At 37.6% G+C, this 20,655-nt stretch overlaps 1 protein-coding gene across 10 annotated transcripts in view; it reads left to right on the top strand.

The window, feature by feature from the left end:
- Positions 1–20,655, top strand: part of HDAC8 (histone deacetylase 8) — a 245,871-nt gene that overhangs the window by 73,586 nt on the left and 151,630 nt on the right. For all 10 annotated transcript variants that reach the window (XR_001337671.4, XM_055106675.2, XM_008969141.4 and 7 more), the window contains 3 exons: positions 6,906–7,018; positions 11,168–11,245; positions 13,138–13,246. Coding sequence is in view for 9 of the 10 variants with exons in the window: in XM_055106675.2 (XP_054962650.1) it covers positions 6,906–7,018; positions 11,168–11,245; positions 13,138–13,246 (300 nt within the window). In the remaining variant the exon portion in view is untranslated. The remainder of the gene's footprint in view (positions 1–6,905; positions 7,019–11,167; positions 11,246–13,137; positions 13,247–20,655) is intronic.

Below are 20,655 nucleotides of genomic sequence, written 5' to 3'. Positions count from 1 at the left end.
TCAACAGGGTATAAGTGTTTTCTTTTCTCTGCAACCTCGCCAGCATGTATTATTTTTTTGAATTTTTAATAGTAGCCACTCTGACTGGTGTGACATGGTATCTCATTGTGGCTTTGATTTGCATTTCTCTAATGATCATTGATATCGAGCTTTTTTTCCTATGCTTGTTGGCCGCATGTATGTCGTCTTTTGAAAAGTATCTGTTCATATCCCTTGCCTACTTTTTAATTGGGTTTTTGTTTTTCTCTTGTAAACTTGTTAAGTTCCTTAAAGATGCTGGATATTAGACCTTTGTCAGATGCATAGTTTGCAAATATTTTCTCCTATTCTGTAGGTTGTCTGTTTACTCTGTTGATAGTTTATTTTGCTGTACAGAAGCTCTGAAGTTTAATTAGATCCCATTTGTCAACTTTTGCTTTTGTTGAAATTGCATTTGTTGTCTTTGTCATGAAATCTTTGCCCGTTCCTATGTTCAGAATGGTATTACCTAGGTTGTCTTCCAGGGTTTTTATAGTTTTGGGTTTTACATTTAAGTCTTTGATCCATCTTGAGTTGATTTTTGTATATCCTATAAGAAAGGGGTCCAGCTTCAATCTTCTGAATATGGCTAGCTAGTTATCCCAGTACCATTTACTAAATAGGGAGTCTTTCCCCCATTGCTTGCTCTTGTCAGCTTTGTTGAAGATCAGATGGTGATAGGTGTGCAGCCTTATTTCTGGGCTCTCTATTCTGTTCCATTGGTCTATGTATCTGTTTTTGTACCAGTACCATGCTGTTTTGGTTACTGTCAGCCTGTAGTGTAGTTCAAAGTTGGGTAACATGATGCTTCAAGCTTTGTTCTTTTTGCTTAGGATTGTCTTGGCCATTTGGGCTCTTTTTTGGTTCCATATGAATTTTAAAATAGTTTTTTCTAGTTCTGTGAAGAATGTCACATGTATTTTGATAGGTATAGCATTGAATCTGTAAGTTGCCTTGAGCAGTATGGCCATTTTAATTATATTGATTCCTCCTATCCATGAGCATGGGATGTTTTTCCATTTGTTTGTGTCTTCTCTGATTTATTTGAGCAGTGTTTTGTAATTCTCTTTATAGAGATCTTTCACCTCCCTGGTAAGCTGTATTCCTAGGTATTTTATTCTTTTTGTGTCAATTGTGAATGGAAGTTCTTTCATGATTTGGTTCTCGGGTTGACTATTGTTGGTATGTAGGAATGCTAGTGATTTTTTTACATTGATTTTGTATCCTGAAACTTTGCTGAAGCTGTTTATCAGCTGAAGGAGATTTTGGGCTGAGATTATGAGGTTTTCTAGATATAGAACCATGTCATCTGCAGACATAGTTTGACTTCCTCTCTTACTATTTGGATGCCCATTATTTCTTTCTCTTACCTGATTGCTCTGACCGGGACTTCCAATACTATGTTGAATAGGAGTTGTGAGAGAGAGCATCTTTGTCTTGTGCCAGTTTTCAAGGGGAATGCTTCCAGCTTTTGCCCATTCAGTATGATGTTGGCTATGGGTTTGTTATAGATGGCTGTTATTATTTTGAGATATGTTCCTTCAATACCTATTGAGAGTTTTTAACATGAAGGGGTGTTGAATTTTATTGAAAGCCTTTTCTGCGTCTATTGAGATGAACATGTAGTTTTTGTCTTTAGTTCTGTTTATGTGATGAATCACATTTATTGATTTGCATATATTGAGCCAACCTTGCATCGTAGAGATGAAGCCTACTTGATCATGGTGGATTAGCATTTTGTTGTGTTGCTGGATTCGGTTTGCAATTATTTTGTTGAGGATTTTTGCATTAGTATTCATCAAGGATATTGGCTTGATGTTTTCTTTTTTGTTGTATCTCTGCCAGGTTTTTGTATCAGGATGATGCTGCTCTCATAGAATGAGTCGAGGAAGAGTCCCTCCTCCTAAATATTTTGGAATAGTTTCAGTAGGAATAGTACCAGCTTTCTTTATACATCTGGTAGAATTTGGCTGTGAATCTATCAAGTGCCAGGCTTTTTTTGGTTGGTAAAGCTATTTATTACTGATTCAATTCTGGAGCTCATTATTGGTCTGTTTAGGGTATCAGTTTCTCCCTGGTTCAGTCTTAGGAGGGTGTATATGTCCAGGAATTTATCCATCTCTTCTGGGTTTTCTAGTTTGTGTGCATAGAGTGTTCATCATAGATTCTGCTGGTTATTTTTGCTTCTGTGGGGCCAGTGGTAACATTCCCTTCATCATTTCTAATTGTGTTTATTTGGATCTTCTTTCTTTTCTTCTTTATTAGTCTAGCTAGCGGCCTATCTTATTAATTTTTTCAAAAATCTAACTTTTGCATTCATCAATCTTTTGAAAGGTTTTTCATGTCTCAATTTCCTTCAGTTCAGCTCTGATTTTGGTAATTTCTTGTCTTATGCTAGCTTTGGGGTTGATTTGTTCTTGCTTCTCTAATTCAGTTGCAATGTTAAGTTATTAATTTGAGATCTTTCTACCTTTTTGATGTGGGCATTTAGTGCTAGGAGTTTCCCTCTTAACACTGCCTTAGCTGCTTCCCAGAGATTCTGGTGTATTGTATCTATTTTCTTATTAGTTTCAAATAACTTCTTGATTTTTGCCTTAATTTTATTATTTACTCAAAAGTTATTCAGGAGCATGTTGTTTAGTTTCCATGTAATTATTTTGTTGCATGGCTTTGAGTGATTTTCTCAGTCTTGACTTCTATTTTTACTGTGCTGTGTCCCAAGAGTGTATTTGGTGGTATGATTTCAGTTATTTTGCGCTTGCTAGGGATTGCTTTATGTCCAATTATGTGGTTGATTTTAGAGTATGTGCTATGTGGCAATGAGAAGAGTGTATATTTTGTTGTTTTTGGGTGGAGAGTTCTGTAGAGGTCTATCAGATCCAGACAAAAATGTCTATATACATAATGATTAGCCCTTGTCTTAGTACATCTGTGTTCTTTTAAAGGAATACCTGAGTCTGGGTAATTTATAAAGAAAAGAGGTATTTGGCTTACAGCTCTTCAGTCTGTACAAGAAGCATGGTGCCAGTATCTGCTTCTGGTGAGGGCTTCAGGCTGCCTCCACTTATGACAGAAGGTAAAGGGAAGCCACATGTGCAAATCACATGGTGAGAGAGGAAGCAAGAGAGAGGGAGAAGGTGTCAGGCTCTTTTTAACAACCAGCTCTCAGGGGAACTCTAGCAGGAACTAATAGAGTGAGAACTCACTCATTACTGTGAGATCACAACCAAGCCATTTGTAAGGGATACACCCCCATGACCCAACACTTCCCACTAGGCCCCACCTCCAACACTGGGGATCAAATTTCAACATGAGGCTTGGAAGGCCAAATATCCAAACTGTAGAAATCCTATTTTCAAAGAAGAGAGGGTATTATATGTAATTTATAAAAATGCATGAACATCATCTTTATAGAGAAAAAAGACTCAGATATAACATATAATAATCCTGACATAATATATCATCAATATACCAAGCATATAGGTTGAATATACCCAGAATATATCAAGAACATCAAGTAAAGAGATTCAGTAATCTGGAATAGTTCTTAAACATGTGTATATTAACAGAATTTCATAGGTAAATGATGTGAATCCCCAGTTGAAAACTAATGACTGGAAAAATGCTAGATTCAAAACAAAGAAGCAATGTGGAGACCAAGTTAACATTTTAAAAAACTGAAATTATTACTGAAAACACTATACTATAGCTATCTAATATCTAGCAAAGCAGCATCAGGATTCTGATATATCTCGGCCAGTGAGAGCACTAATGAATCTGTAGAAACGTTCCATACAGCATACAATTTCTAAAATGTTTATGCTAATAACATTTTCCTATACCAATTTAACCTAGAAAAAGCAAAGCATCTCTTCTGATTTGACAACTCTTCCCATGCAACTCCTCAATAGTAATATATTGAATAAATCTAATTCTTTCTAGCACTTCTCTTTCAATAAGGTGAAAGAACAAATCTTTTTTTTTTTTTTTTTGCCATTTTAACAGTGAGGAAACCAAATTCTAGCTTTGCATCAGAATATTTGATACTAAAGTTCTTTTTGGAAATATTGTAAATCAACTCATCAAACCTTAGCCAGCCACCTCAACAAATAAAATTCCCTTTCTGTGATCCCTCTACAACTTTCTATATCTATATGCATCCTTTATAACAACTTCTTTAATTGGCAAAAAATAGCATGTTCATTACCAGGCCCAAGTATACATAACTTCTCTGCAGCATGTAGAAATAAGAAGCAAAAGCATACAAAATTATATGTAGTAATTAATATTTCAGCATTCTCTTACTTAGAAATGGTCTAGGTATGTAATGAATATTCATTAATTCAATTTAGTATCAGCTCAAAGTTTTTAGTTACCTAAAGATTTTATAAATTATCTTCAAGTTGATATACTGCAAAACATAATTACTGTTGAAATAAAGTTTGTCAGAATAACGACTCAACTTGGTTAAACAAATTTACATTTTTTATAATCATAAACACTTAGGAGAAGTAATGTTAGCTCATTCAATCAGTAAACCTGTCTATGTTGAGGAAGAATATACTCAAGTAGAAAAAAAATCTACCTGTATATTATGCCCAACACTGATAAATCAGAAAAGACATGGCTGGTTTTAGTAAGCCAAAAATTACTAAGTTAGTCTCATTTGCCCAAGATTTACCTAAATTATATGAACTTGAATTCTTAAAGTATTTGAGTTTGTTTTTATAGGAATACTTTTTTTAGCATATTGAAAATCTTGAACGTTCAATTGCCTTATTTTCTGGGGATTTTAGGAATATTCTATTTATCTAAACACTTATTATTTCTATAAGCCAATGAGAACAGAGCTCCTTTAAGAGATTTTATCATCTAATTTAGTAATACTATCCAGAGGTAGAAAAATGTTACAAATTCACACAATGAGACATAAAGGCCTTTCTGAATGATAGATATCATCATCGTCATCATTATTATTATTCAGGCTATTGCCATGAGGAGAATGTTCATTAGTGTAAGGAACATCTTAAAGAAAAGGAAGGGGGCCACCTGCTTAATGGAGGCAGGTAAATAGAGGAGTCATCTACCAGTCTTATGGGCATGCTGAGGAAGGAGAGAGATGAGTCTTTCCTTAGAATATGCCAGGGCAATGTGGTCCTTTGCAGTTCGCCATTTCTCGTAACGCAAAAGGGTGGAGGGTTTCTTAACCATCACTGCTTTTGCAAAAGCACAGGGCTCAGGTAAATCTCAATGTTGTCAATGAGAAGAGTCTACTTTGTCAATTTTGTCTATAGCTTTTCTCTGTATTCTCCTTTATCTGCCATATTATTTCTGGTTACCTTTTTTGTTTGGATGATTGGGTTTTTTTTTTTCTGTGTTTATGCCTTATCTCCCCAATTTAATTGTAAGTTCTGTGAGGAAAGGAAGTATGTCTTGTATTGATTTGTACTCTTCCTCCACATCTCTCTCCTCTTTTTGCCTAGCACTTAGTGTTCCGTCCCATCTACCTAAAAGTTATTGATGTTCAGAAGGACAGCAAATTATCTCTTTTTTTAATGTGCTAAGGCAGTAAACTTACAAAATGTAAGCTTTTCATAATTGGAAACTAGCATTCGCATCTAAGAACTTCCAAAATCACACATTTAATTCTTATTTAAAGAGAATTCATAGATGGAGAAATCTTTTTCTTTAATTGGTCTCTACCTGGTTGCATATCTAAGGCCAAGCTATTCTTTGGCTAGATGATTGCCGAGTTCACCATCATGAAGCAAAGTCAGTGTCTAAAGATATTTTTACCAACCTTCTGCTTGCCAGTGTACATGTCTTATTGATTCAGCCTGTGAACCAGGGCATTATTTAGAATATGAAATGTTATTATGGAAGAGATTTCATGAAGAAGTTTATGCATTGTGAAGGCACTACAAAGAGCTTTACAGTCTCATAGTAGCAAAGATGCCATTTTAACTGTTGCTTATGCCTAGGCAATCTCAAGGAGAACTCAGAAAAAAATGGGCTGGATATTTGAAGTTTCTGTGGAAGCGAAATAAATTAAGCATTTAGGATGAGGCCTTAAAAATAACTTAAATACACTCTTGATGATAAAGAATGTTATTTTACATCTAATCAGCAAGGCTTAATGGAAGTGTAGTAAAAGAGCGGGTTAACCTTGACAAGGGGTTAAAGTGACACATTATCACTGATAGCACAAAAGTTAAAGGACACCAGTGAAGTCAATGAAGAGAATTTTAGTGAAGAAAACAAAATAACTTTATAAAAGACTGCTTCACTCTTCGTTGTAATAATTGCATTTACAGACAGGCAACCACATTATACTGCCCAGGAGATTATGCATTTGTATATTCTACACTCAGCTTTTATGAGCAACAAGTGCAAAACTAACTTTTTTAAAATTCTAGTTTTTGTCATAGGGTCAGTACAGAGAATCCAATCTCTAACATCTTCTACATCTGGCTGAGCAAGATTGTCTTTAAGGCCTCTTCTAGATTCTAGCTTTCTTAAAGTCCTGTAAGTGATTACCAGTGTTCCTCATGATGACCCCAGGGTATACAAATTTTTTGAAGTGATTCCTAAATCCAGGGAAAGGTGGTTCTCTCTTGTTCAATATAGTTATAATATTCTAATGCTTTGAAAATCTGGGATCATGAATGGAAAATATTACCAATTTACCCAAATATTTACTTTACTGAAACACTTCATTCCCTGATCATTCTGGGTCATTTACTTATAATCCTTGTAGATGGATTTCTGTTTTTCTTAAAAGAAGGGGGAGCTTTAGGGGACTAGATCTCAAGGGTTAGATCCTTGGCTGTAAAGACTCCCTTGGATTGCTTTTTGGCTGTTGGCTGTAGCAACTTGTTTTCTTACAGAGATGAAGCATCTGGTTTTTGTTATCTCAATGATGCTGTCCTGGGAATATTACGATTGCGACGGAAATTTGAGCGTATTCTCTACGTGGATTTGGATCTGCACCATGGAGATGGTAAGCCCTTTGGTTTTAAAGATGCTTTGCTGCGAGGACAGCAGGTTTTTATCAGTTAAGCTGCTTCTAGGCAACTGGTAGAAATGTCTGCTGTAATTGAAATTTTCCTAATTGAGAATTTAAAGTAGGTAGTGTAGTGATTCCTCTAATTGATGCAATTCCTGCTTTGCTGCCCAAGCCAGGCTCCTGTAATTTCCTCTTCTCTCTCCTCCTGTAGCAAACCTCTAGAACTAATAGAGAATGTTAAGAAGTGAAAATCTTACCTAGTGTTTACTCCAGTGCTCAGTAACCTCCCTCAGGTCATTTCCATTCATTCTAAGGGAATCTATAGGGATGACAGTCTTGTCTCTTTTCATTGATGCTTTTCTCAAGATAGAATGGGCGTATGATGGGCTAACATTCTGAATTTTTCACCAATAGGTTGCCAACTCGTGTAGTGATCAGAATCTGTGCCATTTTCTTTGTATTGCTAAAATATTTAGTGCCGTACAAACAGGACATCTTCCCTAACATTTAATAGCAGAATCACTTAGCAGTTTGCCTTAACCCATTAATCCTCTCTTAGAAGACTCCACTGACAGGATTTATCCGACCCTCCTATGTATTTTCCATCTAGAATGTAGAGCTCCAGTGACAGTTGCCACATTCTGTTTCTTTAAGCAATCCTCTCTGGGACACGTAGTATTTCCATTTATTTAAGAACACTTATCCCGTAAATTCTTAGTTAAAAATACTCCTCCCTCACATCAATGATTGCCATTTCCCTGTTTCCAGGGATTTTTTTTTTTTCAGACAAACTAACATAATCAAGGCATAGAGAGGAAAAGAATATTATATGTCTGAAGTTAGGGTCAGCTCCACTGCCAAAACAGAGAAAGAAGGATGAAATTGTTGAGGGAACCTTTCCAGAGAGCTTCATCTGCATGGATGCTACCATGGAACGATGACAGAAAATTAAAGGTAACAGAGAGAAGAGAGGTTAAAACCACCAATATACTACTTTGAGAACCATTTTCACTGAATATCTGAATGCTCAACCAGTGCAAAACATAGCCTTGCTCAAAAGCCTTCAGAGACTCCTTATTGCCTATAACAAGGGGTAGCATTTGACCTATGGCTTGTTTTTGTATGGCCAGTAAGCTAAGAATGGTTAAGAATGGTTTTTCCAGCCAAGTGCAGTCGCTCATGCCTGTGATCCCAATATTTTGGAAGGCTGAAGTGGGAGGACTGTTTGAAACCATGAGTTTGAGACCAGCCTGGGCAACAAAGTGAAACCCCCATCTCGAAAAAAATTGGCTGAGTTTGGTGTTGTGTGCTTATATTCCTAGCTACTTAGGAAGCTGAGGCAGGAGGATCGCTTGAACCCAGGAGGTCAAGGCTGTAGTGAATTATGATCGTGCCACTGCACTCCAGCTTGGGCGACAGACCAAGCCATTGTCTCTTAAAAAAATAAAATAAGAATGGTTTTTCCATTTTTAAAGGGTTATAAAAGAGAAAATATATTTTTTAAAAATGTGTCTGTGTGTGTGTATATATGTGTGTGCGTGTGCAATAGAGACCTTGAGTGGTTTGCAAAGCCGAAAATGTTTACTATTTAGCCACTTAGTTCATTGACCCCTGGCCTACAGCAGTGGTTCTCAAACTTGAAAGTGCATCAGGATGACCTGGAGAAGTTTGTTTTAAAATGCAGATTGCTGGGCCATATCCACCAGATATTCAGATTTAGTAGGTCTGGCATGGAACCAAAGAAACTACGTTTTAATACCTCAGCTGTTCTACAGGCCACACTTTGAAAAACAGTGGTCTTCAAGGTAGTCCACACTCTTTACCTAGTCTTTCAAGGCCTACCTTGAGTAGGTCTCACCTCATCTTTCCACCCTTATCTCTCATTACTTGCTGTCCAGGCTACACTACTCAATGAGCATGTCTAACTATGCATGACATGTCTCACTATTCATGACATGGCTCAGTATTCCCAGACATGTCTCATTATTCCCACCTCCCTGACTTTGCCTCCTTTTTTCCTAATTTAGTTTTGTTTCACCTGTCCCAAGGTCTACCCATTTGTTCAAGTTCCAACAGTAACAGATTTGCCCTGACCACTCCAGCTCAAGTGTTCTCTCCCTCCTCTCAAGTCCCGTATTGTTCATATCACCAATTTGATATTTCATTACATATTGCCTTGTATTTCTAATTAATTTTTTAATGTGTCTGTGTCTTCTCTTCCCATAGAAACTATAAGTTCCTTCAGAGCAGAGATCAAGTTGTTTACTTCTTCCTGTTTTATATAATGCCTTGAACCAACAGTACTATGCATATAGTAGTGGCTCATTAAAATATTTGATCAATGAATGATTATGAAATTCAAACTATTAGTATCGGAGTTTAAGAATACAATCAACTCTACAGACCCACATAAGAATGAACTGAAACTGTCACCTGAAAGTGTTCTTTCCATTTGCAATGTTATTTCTACACCCTTCAGAGTTTCCTGTTTTAGCCAACTTTTATGGTGTGTTTCATTTCAGTTTATTTCCCCTCTTCAGCACCTCCCTTACAGTGACCCCTGCCCCACCCCCCAACACTTATGCATTTGGTTTATTTTAAATCTCCCATGATTACATAACTAGCATCCTGTGGTGGCTTCACTAGCCACCCCTACCCCATCCTTGCCTTCTTTCATCTACCTAACCACTCTCCTCTTTCCCACCAAGTCCATAGCTTCCTCCTATCTGTGTACATCTCCTTTTTAAATATGATTTTATAACTGTGCCTAGTGGTATTTCCCATGAGAAGAAATACAAATGGCCACTAAACTTATGAAAAGGTGCTCAACACTCTAATACTCAAAGAAAGGCAAATTAGAGCAAGACCATTCTTTCTGCCTAAGATTAAAGAGAATAACAATAGTTTGGGAACTCTCATACATGATTGGTCCAAGTGTAAATTGGTACAACATTTCTGGATTGATCAATAATCAGGATTTTCATGAATTATCCTTGTTTAAGACTTCATTTCTAAGTTGAAATACTATTTTCATTTATTTTGTTTGTTTTATTTTGTTTACTTCATGCTTTTTGCTTAGAGCCTTTAACTGGATTTAACTGCCTCCCTAGGGCCAAACATAAGGCTTGGGAAATTCAAACATACCTGTTATATATAAATAGAGTTAATATTTTTTTTAAAGTCGCTGTTGGGCTGTAGCGAAGACTGAAAACATTAAATAAATACAGAGACAATTTCTTTGTTTGAAGTAAGAAAGAGGACAGTACCTGAATTTGCTAATAGTCCTCCCATTTTACAGATTGATTATCTGAACATAGTGTGACTATATGTGATTCTGAGAGGAAAGGGGTGGAGGTGGGCAGTGTGTTTACCTGTATACGTAGAGGCTTGTGAGGGTTACTTTAAATCCCAGCTTTTATCTCCCAGGCCTCTAATCGTTTACTCACTAAGTTAAAATGGAAAACAGACCCCTTTCTCGCCCATCTTTCTTCAGATTTTAAAACACTGTTATAAGGCTGCTATTAGGAGACAAGGTCACGGCTGTTTTCAGCCTTCCATGTTTTAGCCAGAAAGATGTACTATAAGTTACTTATTTATAACCAAATCTGCATTATAGAAAGGCACTTTATAATTAGGTTTTTGGTATATAATGGCTAATGTTTCTATTGGTCATATTTTTCAAAGGGTTATCACGTTGTACGTCTTTGGAAAAAATCCCAAGACTTTAACTATAACCACTTAAACAAGACAAAACATACAACTTGTAAGATGGTTCCAGTTTCCCTTATTCAATTCTGTTGATAATGCCTCAATTCTAGGCTCTCGCCTTTCCCTACTTTTTAGAACAGGTTGTCAAAGAGAGCCCAGACATCCCATTGCTTGGAAAGGGGAAGTCCAGTTATAGTTTTCCATGAGTTTGAAAAGGAACCCCCAAACTTCACTTGGGGCCAAAGTTCTACCTCATCTTGTAATTACGAGATTAGAGACCAGAGGTTCGTATTACTTTTATTCCTCAGCTTGTTAGTTTTATATTGCTGCCTTCTCATCTACCCTCCTTCTCACAGCTGCTTTCTAGATTTTCAGATGTTGAAAATAGGAATGCCATATGTGAAGTGATTCTTTTGATGTTTCTTTATCTGTTAGGTGTAGAAGACGCATTCAGTTTCACCTCCAAAGTCATGACCGTGTCCCTGCACAAATTCTCCCCAGGATTTTTCCCAGGCAAGTGATCATAAACTCAGTATTACATTTGATGACTAAATACTGAAATTCTTCTACACATTTCTTATACTTGGACAGTTCCATGCTGTTAATGCCTTACTGCCACAATCCTATGCAAAATTTTTTTTTTTTTTTTGCATTTTCATTCAGATAGGAGATAATTTTGTAAATTTCTTTTTTATTATACTTTAAGTTTTAGGGTACATGTGCACAATGTGCAGGTTAGTTACATATGTATACACGTGCCATGCTGGTGTGCTGCACCCATTAACTCGTCATTTAGCATTAGGTATATCTCCTAATGCTATCCCTCCCCCCTCCCCCCACCCCACAACAGTCCCCAGAGTGTGATGTTCCCCTTCCTGTGTCCATGTGATCTCATTTTTCAATTCCCACCTGTGAGTGAGAATATGCGGTGTTTGGTTTTCTGTTCTCGCGATAGTTTACTGAGAATGATGATTTCCAATTTCATCCATGTCCCTACAAAGGACATGAACTCATCATTTTTTATGGCTGCATAGTATTCCATGGTGTATATGTGCCACATTTTCTTAATCCAGTCTATCACTGTTGGACATTTGGGTTGGTTCCAAGTCTTTGCTATTGTGAATAGTGCTGCAATAAACATATGTATGCATGTGTCTTTATAGCAGCATGATTTATAGTCCTTTGGGTATATACCCAGTAATGGGATGGCTGGGTCAAATGGTATTTCTAGTTCTAGATCCCTGAGGAATCGCCACACTGACTTCCACAAGGGTTGAGCTAGTTTACAGTCCCACCAACAGTGTAAAAGTGTTCCTATTTCTCCACATCCTCTCCAGCACCTGTTGTTTCCTGACTTTTTAATGATCGCCATTCTAACTGGTGTGAGATGGTATCTCATTGTGATTTTGATTTGCATTTCTCTGATGGCCAGTGATGGTGAGCATTTTTTCATGTGTTTTTTGGCTGCATAAATGTCTTCTTTTGAGAAGAGTCTGTTCATGTCCTTCGCCCACTTTTTGATGGGGTTGTTTGTTTTTTTCTTGTAAATTTGTTTGAGTTCATTGTAGATTCTGGATATTAGCCCTTTGTCAGATGAGTAGGTTGCAAAAATTTTCTCCCATTCTATAGGTTGCCTGTTCACTCTGATGGTATTTTCTTTTGCTGTGCAGAAGCTCTTTAGTTTAATTAGATCCCATTTGTTAATTCTGGCTTTTGTTGCCATTGCTTTTGGTGTTTTAGACATGAAGTCCTTGCCCATGCCTATGTCCTGAATGGTGATGCCTAGGTTTTTTTCTAGGGTTTTTATGGTTTTAGTTCTAACGTTTAAGTCTTTAATCCATCTTGAATTAATTTTTGTATAAGGTGTAAGGAAGGGATCCAGTTTCAGCTTTCTACATATGGCTAGCCAGTTTTCCCAGCACCATTTATTAAATAGGGAATCCTTTCCCCATTGATTGTTTTTCTCAGTCCTGTGCAAAATTTTAACACAGGTCACCTCAGGTGACAATAACAAGAAGAATGACATTAAAGCTGTTTCTTTTTCCAGGTGATTTTTATGGACTGTTAACAGATCACTTATGCTTACTATACTAGTAGACACCCCATGCAACTCCTAACATCCTGAATAATTGCAGTGATAAATTGATGTTATGTCAACCTAAAAAGCATGAAGCCAAGCAAAGGAGTTAATCTCTTATTTTTTCATTTGATCCAGTAAGGTGAAAACTGAGGTTTTTCAGTTTCCTTATGATTTGCCTGCTTCTCCAAGATTGTTTACAATACTTACTTCTTTATATTATTTTTCTTAATTTCTTTCCCTAGAAATTTCCCTATCAGGAAATCCTTTAAGTTTTCTGGGTTCTCATGTTCCTAATAACTGATCATAGTGCTCTTCTCTTTTATAGGAACAGGTGACGTGTCTGATGTTGGCCTAGGGAAGGGACGGTACTACAGTGTAAATGTGCCCATTCAGGATGGCATACAAGATGAAAAATATTACCAGATCTGTGAAAGGTATGGCAGTAACACTAGCCAGTAATAAGTGGATTGCAGTTCTGTAGGATGAAATGGCCCCCATCTCAGAATGTAAACAAGAACAATGTAAAAAAGAAAACATCTATATACCTATAAAGCTTTTGTATACTGGTCATTATGCTTATTTGATCAGTAGCTATCCGCTGTATGGCAGAGCCAAGCAGTTGGACCAGAGCCATGCTCTAGGTTGGATCTTACTCAATATGATTAAGCCCATCCCAAGAGCAGAGCTTTTTTTGCTATCCTGAAGAATCCCTTATTTGCTACTTTCTTAGCTAAAGAAACCTACATGTGTCTTATTTCATTAACCTGGCAGGGTTCATTTCAGTTGTCAGGGTTCATTATGGAGACCTGTGCTTTCTTCTACTGGTGTAAATATTAGAGAATTGACTATTATTATTCATCATGCATTCTTACCTTCTGTCCGCTGTGTTAAAATTGGAGTCAGATACCTGTTCTTTCTACACCATGGCTAAGGATTAAGTTACAGACAATCGTAGACAGACAGATTGGTGCCAATGTGTGGACCACTAGAGTTGAAAAGCCTCATGGAATGGGGGTGGGGGGTTGTGTTAAACTCATATTCATAAAAATTGAGATTGGTCAGGCACAAGTGGTGGCAGAGAAGCAAATCCGACTAGAAGTCAGCCAGTCAACATTACTGAAGGTAAGTAACGGGGATTGAGGTACTCTTGATCCCTCCCCAACTTAGCTCGTATTTCTCCCAACCTCTGGTGGAGGTTCTTCCCAAAGAAGCCTGCCTGCACTGGCCATCATCACTGGCAGTTGTATAAACAAAGCAGAACTATTAAAAAATAAAAACTTTATGCTTCAAAAGTGCTTCTTAGCTCAAGAGATTTGGTGAGCCAAGTCATCATTCAGTTATTCAGCAGCATAAGCCTCTTCATAATTTTGATCATGTCTCCTGGCTACCTCTGTATTATCATGCTGAAAAAACTTTTTTTTTTTTTTTGGAGCCTGCCATCAATGGTTTAATTGCCCTTCTTTGTTCCCCTTAAGCTCTCTTCTGTCCTTGAGATGTGCAGATCAGAGCTGCTTATGTAACTTTACCAATAAAGATATCCTGCAGTTCTATGTAAAAGGAGAATTATTTTGTTTTTCTTTTAATCCCCTTCTTAACAGTGCCTGATTTTGTTACCCTTTTTTTTTTTTTTTTTTACCATAACAGAAAACTAGGTTGTTCTCTTCAGTGCACTGTCCACAGTGTCTCCTCGAGCCCTTTCCTGGGTCTTAATTGAAAGGTCAGCACTCATCATCCAGCAAGTATAGTTTGTAATATCTAGTGCTCCCTAGATGGATCACCCTAAATGGATCACCTTACATGTACCCCTTACAAAGCCCTAAATGGATCACTTTACATGTGCCCCTATTGAAGGTTATCTGCCAATCATAAAACCTCCTGAGATCTTCTTTATCTCCCATCAACTTGGCACTTCACTGCCTGGGAAAGCTGAGTATTATCTGTAGACTTGAGGATTTTCCAGTGCCCACCCCCAAGGAAGTCTATTTATCCTTCTTCAGTCAGAAAAAATATCTGTTTCTACCCTATATTTTCTCTTTTTTTTCTGTAGACCAGTTCCTACTACATGATAAAAAATATTTCAAATCCCATGGTAATTCATGTTTAAAAATAGCCTTGGTATCAAACCTAATCAGAAGCATTTTTAAAGTAAGTTTAGCCCCAAGGAAAAGATCTGTAGAAGATTACACATGATTTCGCTTTACAAAAAGCATGATGCCACCCACATCCCAATAGATTGATGGCTTTTGTGTACAGGAGGCTAGCATTTATTAAAAATTCTTCCAGCTTGCCTACTGAAGAACCAGACACTCATCAGTTTATAGTTCCCAGGGCCCCTTTGCCTGTGGACCCACATTGGCAATGCAAGCCACACAGTGATCATCCAGAATAACAGGTTCCAGGTTTTCATTAGAGGTATAATAATTTTTTTTCTTTGCTTTCCTTCAGAAGTCAAGTCTGGTCAGGGCATTATGTGAAGGCACCTCTGATTCCAAGGGTACCAAGGAGGCTTCCTGGCCCAAACATCTCTCCCATCTGTTGGATTAATACCTGAAATTCCTTTAACAGGAAACATACTTTTATTCTACAATTAGAAATAGTCCTTAAAACGAAATTTTGGCACAACCTCTCATCCTCACCCCTGCTGTACTATAGAAGTATAGTTTCACAGAACCTTTCTTTTTTGGGGTTGTGGACAGGGTCTTCCCCTGTTGCCCAGGCTGGAGTGCAATGGCATGATCACAGCTCACTGCAGCCTTGACCTCCTGGATCCAAGTGATCCCCTTGCTTCAGCTTCCCAAGTAGCTGGGGCAAACAGGCACACGATACCACATCTGGCTAATTTAAAAAAAAGAAACTTTTAGTAGAGATGAGGTGTAGCTTCACAGTGCCATTCTTGACAATGAATTGTGAAAGGGTCAGAGCATGAGCTCCTTGAGTATTCTGAGGAGCAGGAATTGCCTAGTGGAGCAGTAGAGGGAAAGGGGTACCAAAAACCACAGCGATCTTTGCCAAGAGTTTTGCAGAGGGCCAGCCCTGGTAACTAGATCACTCAGTCCCAGGCATTATGCCTTTGAATACTTCTGGTATGTGGCTTGGAAACAGTCTCTTACACATTTGCCATTGTTACCTCTGACCCTTCTGCCTACCTCAAAAGATATATTACACATAGGAATGGCTTAATCTTTTTGTAAAAAGTCATTTAGTTTATCTACTATCTTCTTTTCATCCTTTTATTTCATTTTATTTATTTATTTTTATTTTTTTGGAGACAGTGTCTCACTCTGTCGGCGATCTAGGCTCACTGCAAGCTCCGCCTTCCGGGTTCATGCCATTCTCCTGCCTCAGCCTCCCCAGTAGCTGGGACTACAAGCGCCTGCCACCACACCCGACTAATTTTTTTGTATTTTTAGTAGAGACGGGGTTTCACCGTGTTAGCCACTATGGTCTCGATCTCCTGACCTCGTGATCCACCCACCTCGGCCTCCCAAAGTGCTGGGATTACAGGCATGAGCCACCACGCCTAGCCCCTTTTCATCCTTTTTATTTCATGACCCCACTGGTTCTCTGGCTCACTCCTTACTTGTGATGTGTAAAGGACCTCTTATTGCTGGTTCACTTATAAGATGCTCTCATTTTTATTTGCCACCCAATTTCTAGTTTGCTCATAAATTGCTCCTTTTTCCTTTTCCTTCTTTCTTTCTTCTTTCCTTTACTTTTCTTCCTTCCTTCCTTTTCTTGTCTTGTCTTTTCCTTTTCTCCTTTTCCTTCCTTTTCTTCCTTTGTTCTTCCCTTCCTCCCTTTCTTTCTTCCTCTTTTCCTTTCTAAAATGGTTTTTTCCTCTGCTGTAGCCTTTTTTTACTTTGCCAGCTAGTCAGGCAGGAACTTAATGGTTTTAGTTTAAGCTTGAACATACCCCCTTCAGTTAAAAATTGGCTTAGAGTTTTTTTTGTAATAGACTAGATATGGAATCTTTACATGAACATTTCCTAACACCAAAAGATCTCAAGCTCCATTTTATATAAATGACAGATTTCACAGTGAGATCTCCCTAGATCATTCAATTCTAAGGGCAAGGGCCACTAATTCCCAAAAGCTTCCCATAATTTTCATGAGAGCTGCTAGAGTTGGTATCACAAGTAGAGCCCTGTTTTAACCAGCATAAAGGAACATCATCAACATTGCTCTGGTAAGCATACCTCCTCCTTCAAATGGAAGCCTATAGTCCTAGTATAGAGATGATAGAGGTATACTATATTTTTTATGTATGTGAAGGCCTAAACTTGACCCCACCACCACCCCATCCCCGGGCCACACACGCATATACCCATGAAGGTTGGTGGGAAAGGGAGGCTGCTTTGCGAAAGGGAGGGTTTGCTAATTCCCAAGTTTTATCATCTGAGACAGGAAATATTACACTGCCTATGTTTAACCCATTTGCTCTCTAAGTATAATATATTTGAATGCAATCTGAGATAGTCTTAATAATGTTTAATCTATTACCTAAAACTCTGTGTTGACAATTTTGGGAGCATTTATAGTTAAGGATTCTGAGAGAAAAGGACACTAACAAGTATGACCTTGCTGTTGGTTAAAGGGAGATTTTGATAAATAGTAGGGCACTATTCTGAAATCTCAAATCTTTCAGGATGACCCAACTACTTGTCCACTCTGAACTTCCATGACATATGTGAAGTTCGAATGAAGAAATTTAGAATTGTGCCAATACTTCTTAATTCTCATCCTACCTATCATTTTATAGCCCTAACAGCCAGAAAGTTTTCTTTACTAAATATCTGATTATCAATAGATATCGCATAAGAAAACCATATATGAAGTGCTTATAATGTGTATGGGTGAAGTTGACAGTTCAAAGTTTTGAAAAACAATCGTGTTTTTTTAAGAATATTCAACTATTCAGCTTAGTAATTTCACCAAAAGGAAGATACATTGTTAAACAGACTTCTCAACAAATAGGACTTATAAAAGATTCTATTAAAATGGAGTTCTCATTCAGTAGCAGTGTTTATATCTATATAGGCAAAACTCCACTAGTTAGAGCTACCAACCCATCCAGAGAAATAGCCTTACTCTAGTGAACCAGAGTTCATAATAGTAGTCATTAAAATAAGAACCTACCTGTATTTGGTCCTTGGCCTATTTGCCTTGAGTTCTATGGCTTATATTGTATAGCTCAAAATTGAAAGAAACCTTTTCTTCCCCATCAAAGACTATTAACTTAAAAAAAATTCAGAGACCCCAGAAGTGAATAAACAACTTAAGATTCGTACCTCTTTCCTTTTATGGGAGAAATATTACACTTTTCTATTTTAAATATTTATTTTATAGCTCTTTAACTACTTTTCTGGAACATTAGTTCTGCTGTTAACAGCCTTACCCAAGTAGCCTACCCAGAAAGGATTTGCTCTCTAGGACAACAGCAGAGTCATTAAAGGAATAGCTCATTAAAGCCTAAGTTTTTATTCCTGGGTAGAATCTTTTTGTCTATCTATACTGAGCCCCATTGATACCCAACAAAGAAGAAAAAAATTATAGTATCTTTATATTATATGTTTATGGCATGATAATTTTTCTTAGACTCTGTCATTGCTTCTGAAATATATGTCAGTGGTATTTTAGGCATAGGATCAATTCCTGGGGTCTGGGGCCAAAATTCAGCTCTCTGAAGCCACTCTGACCTTCCTACAAAAGAGTTGAACACCTCAAGTCACTTTATAAGGTGTGTTAGTCTGTTTTGCATTGTTATAAAGGAATACCTGTGACAGTTATTTATAAATAATAAGAAGTTAATTTGGCTCACAGTTCTGCGGACTGTAAAAGCATGGTGCCAGCATCTACTCAGCTTCTGGTGAGGCCTCAGGAAGTTTACAATCGTGATGGAAGGCAAAGGGGGAGTCAGCATATCACACAACAAGAGGGAGCAAGAGAAAAAGGAGGAAGTTCTAGGTTCTTTTAACAACCAGCTCTTATTAACTCATAAAGTGAGAATTAACTCATTACCATGAGGACAGCACCAAGTCATTCATGAAGGATCCACCTCCAAGACCCTAATACCTTCCACCACGCCCTACCTCCAACATTGGGGATCACATTTCAACATGAGATTTGGAAAGGACACACATTCAAACTATATCAATAGGGTTTTAAAAACATTAACCACAAGAAGGAGAGTTGGGGAAGGAGCTACCAAGCTACATAGTTTATTGTTTGCCTGATGCTGTGCTTAACATTTGACATGCATTCTTGTGTGTGTATCTTTAAGTATAATAAAAGCATTTTATTCATTCATTTGGCCAAAAAATGTATTGTCTACTCTATGACTGGTACTTGCAAATGAGGCAGATGAGGCTTCTGCACCCTGGAGCTTAACTCTAAGGGAACCCTTGCCTGTGCCAGTAATTACACTAAACATTTACATTGCTTCATTTGATCCCTGCCGCAATCTATAATACCTACTAAAGTAGCTATTAGTATTGCCATTTTACAGTGGGAATTGTAATATGTTCTGATTTCTCATGAGATATGAGAAAACTGGAGAAAAGATTGACTTGCTTAAGGTCTCACAATTAGTAAATGGTGAAGCCTATGTTTGAACCCACGTCTGTCTGCCTCTTAACTATTGACTATATTGTCCCCAAAGTTGTCACATGGAAGTGAGAAACTTAATGGTTGCAAACAAATTAAAAAACACCATCCCTGGGACTTCTTGGAAAACTTTATCTCAGGGGATTGCAGAAAATCCCCTCCCCAAAATAGAAACCATTTAACTATGCAAATGAACCACATGATCCACAGTATATGCAATCCATTGTATTTGTTTGTGTAAGTGCAACTTAGATTTTTGCCCAAAAAAGAATTGTTTAATCTCAAGGATTTAATTTGTAATTTTATAGATAGAAAACAAGGATAAATATTGCCAGAATTAACTTCTTAGGTTTTCAATTCCTAAAGTTTGAAAACATGCAGATTCTGTAAAACCACCTTTCCCTTCATTTTCAATGGAGAAAATCCTGACTTCCTACTTTAGAAAGTGAATAGTGTCCCCTGTCATTTTACAGAGGTCTTCTCATGGAATTACATCTTTTTCATGTGGTTGTTTTAGATGAGTATAGCTAAAAATTTTTAACATCAAGCATTTTTAAACTATAGGCAAAATTTATACCACCTCTTGGTCCTCATGGAAGGCCATATCTGCATAAAGGGTAGAGATTCTCCATCCATGCTAAGCTGTTCAACCAGTACCAGTTGAATAAAATGAGGACCAAGGGACATCACTAAAGGGCATTTAAGGGAAGTGTTTCCTTTCACTATTGACTGACTGTTAATATTTAAAGAAGAGATGTTTTAATTATGATAGGTTTTTCTTTCATTATAATAAGTCATCTAGAATTTATCTTCCACCTGGGACTCCAGGTTATCATTCAATTTTAGAAGCAGGTAGGGCTGGGCACAGGTGGCTCACAGCTGTAATCCCAGCACTTTGGGAGGCCAAGGTGAGCAGATTGATTGAGGCTAGGGGTTCAAGACCAGCCTGGCCAACATAATGAAACCCCGTCTCTACTAAAAGTACAAAAATTAGCTAGGTGTGGGATTATAGGTGCGCACCTATAATCCCAGCTACTTAGGAGGCTGAGGCAGGAGAATCACTTGAACCTGGGAGATAGAGGTTGCAGTGAGCTGAAATTGTGCCACTGTACTCTAGCTTGTATGACAGAGTGAGACTCTGTCTCAAGAAAAAAAAAAAAAGGAAGCAGGTAGATCTTCAGTGAAAGAGAGCCGAAAAAGTGTAATTTACTCCTTTAGGCCTGGTGATGTGGCAAAAGCA

The sequence above is a fragment of the Pan paniscus genome, chromosome X (genome assembly GCF_029289425.2).
Source record: "Pan paniscus chromosome X, NHGRI_mPanPan1-v2.0_pri, whole genome shotgun sequence".
Classification (NCBI taxonomy): domain Eukaryota; kingdom Metazoa; phylum Chordata; class Mammalia; order Primates; family Hominidae; genus Pan; species Pan paniscus.
The sequence above is the reverse complement of the archived record's forward strand: the minus strand, read 5'-3'. Positions and strand labels throughout refer to the sequence as shown.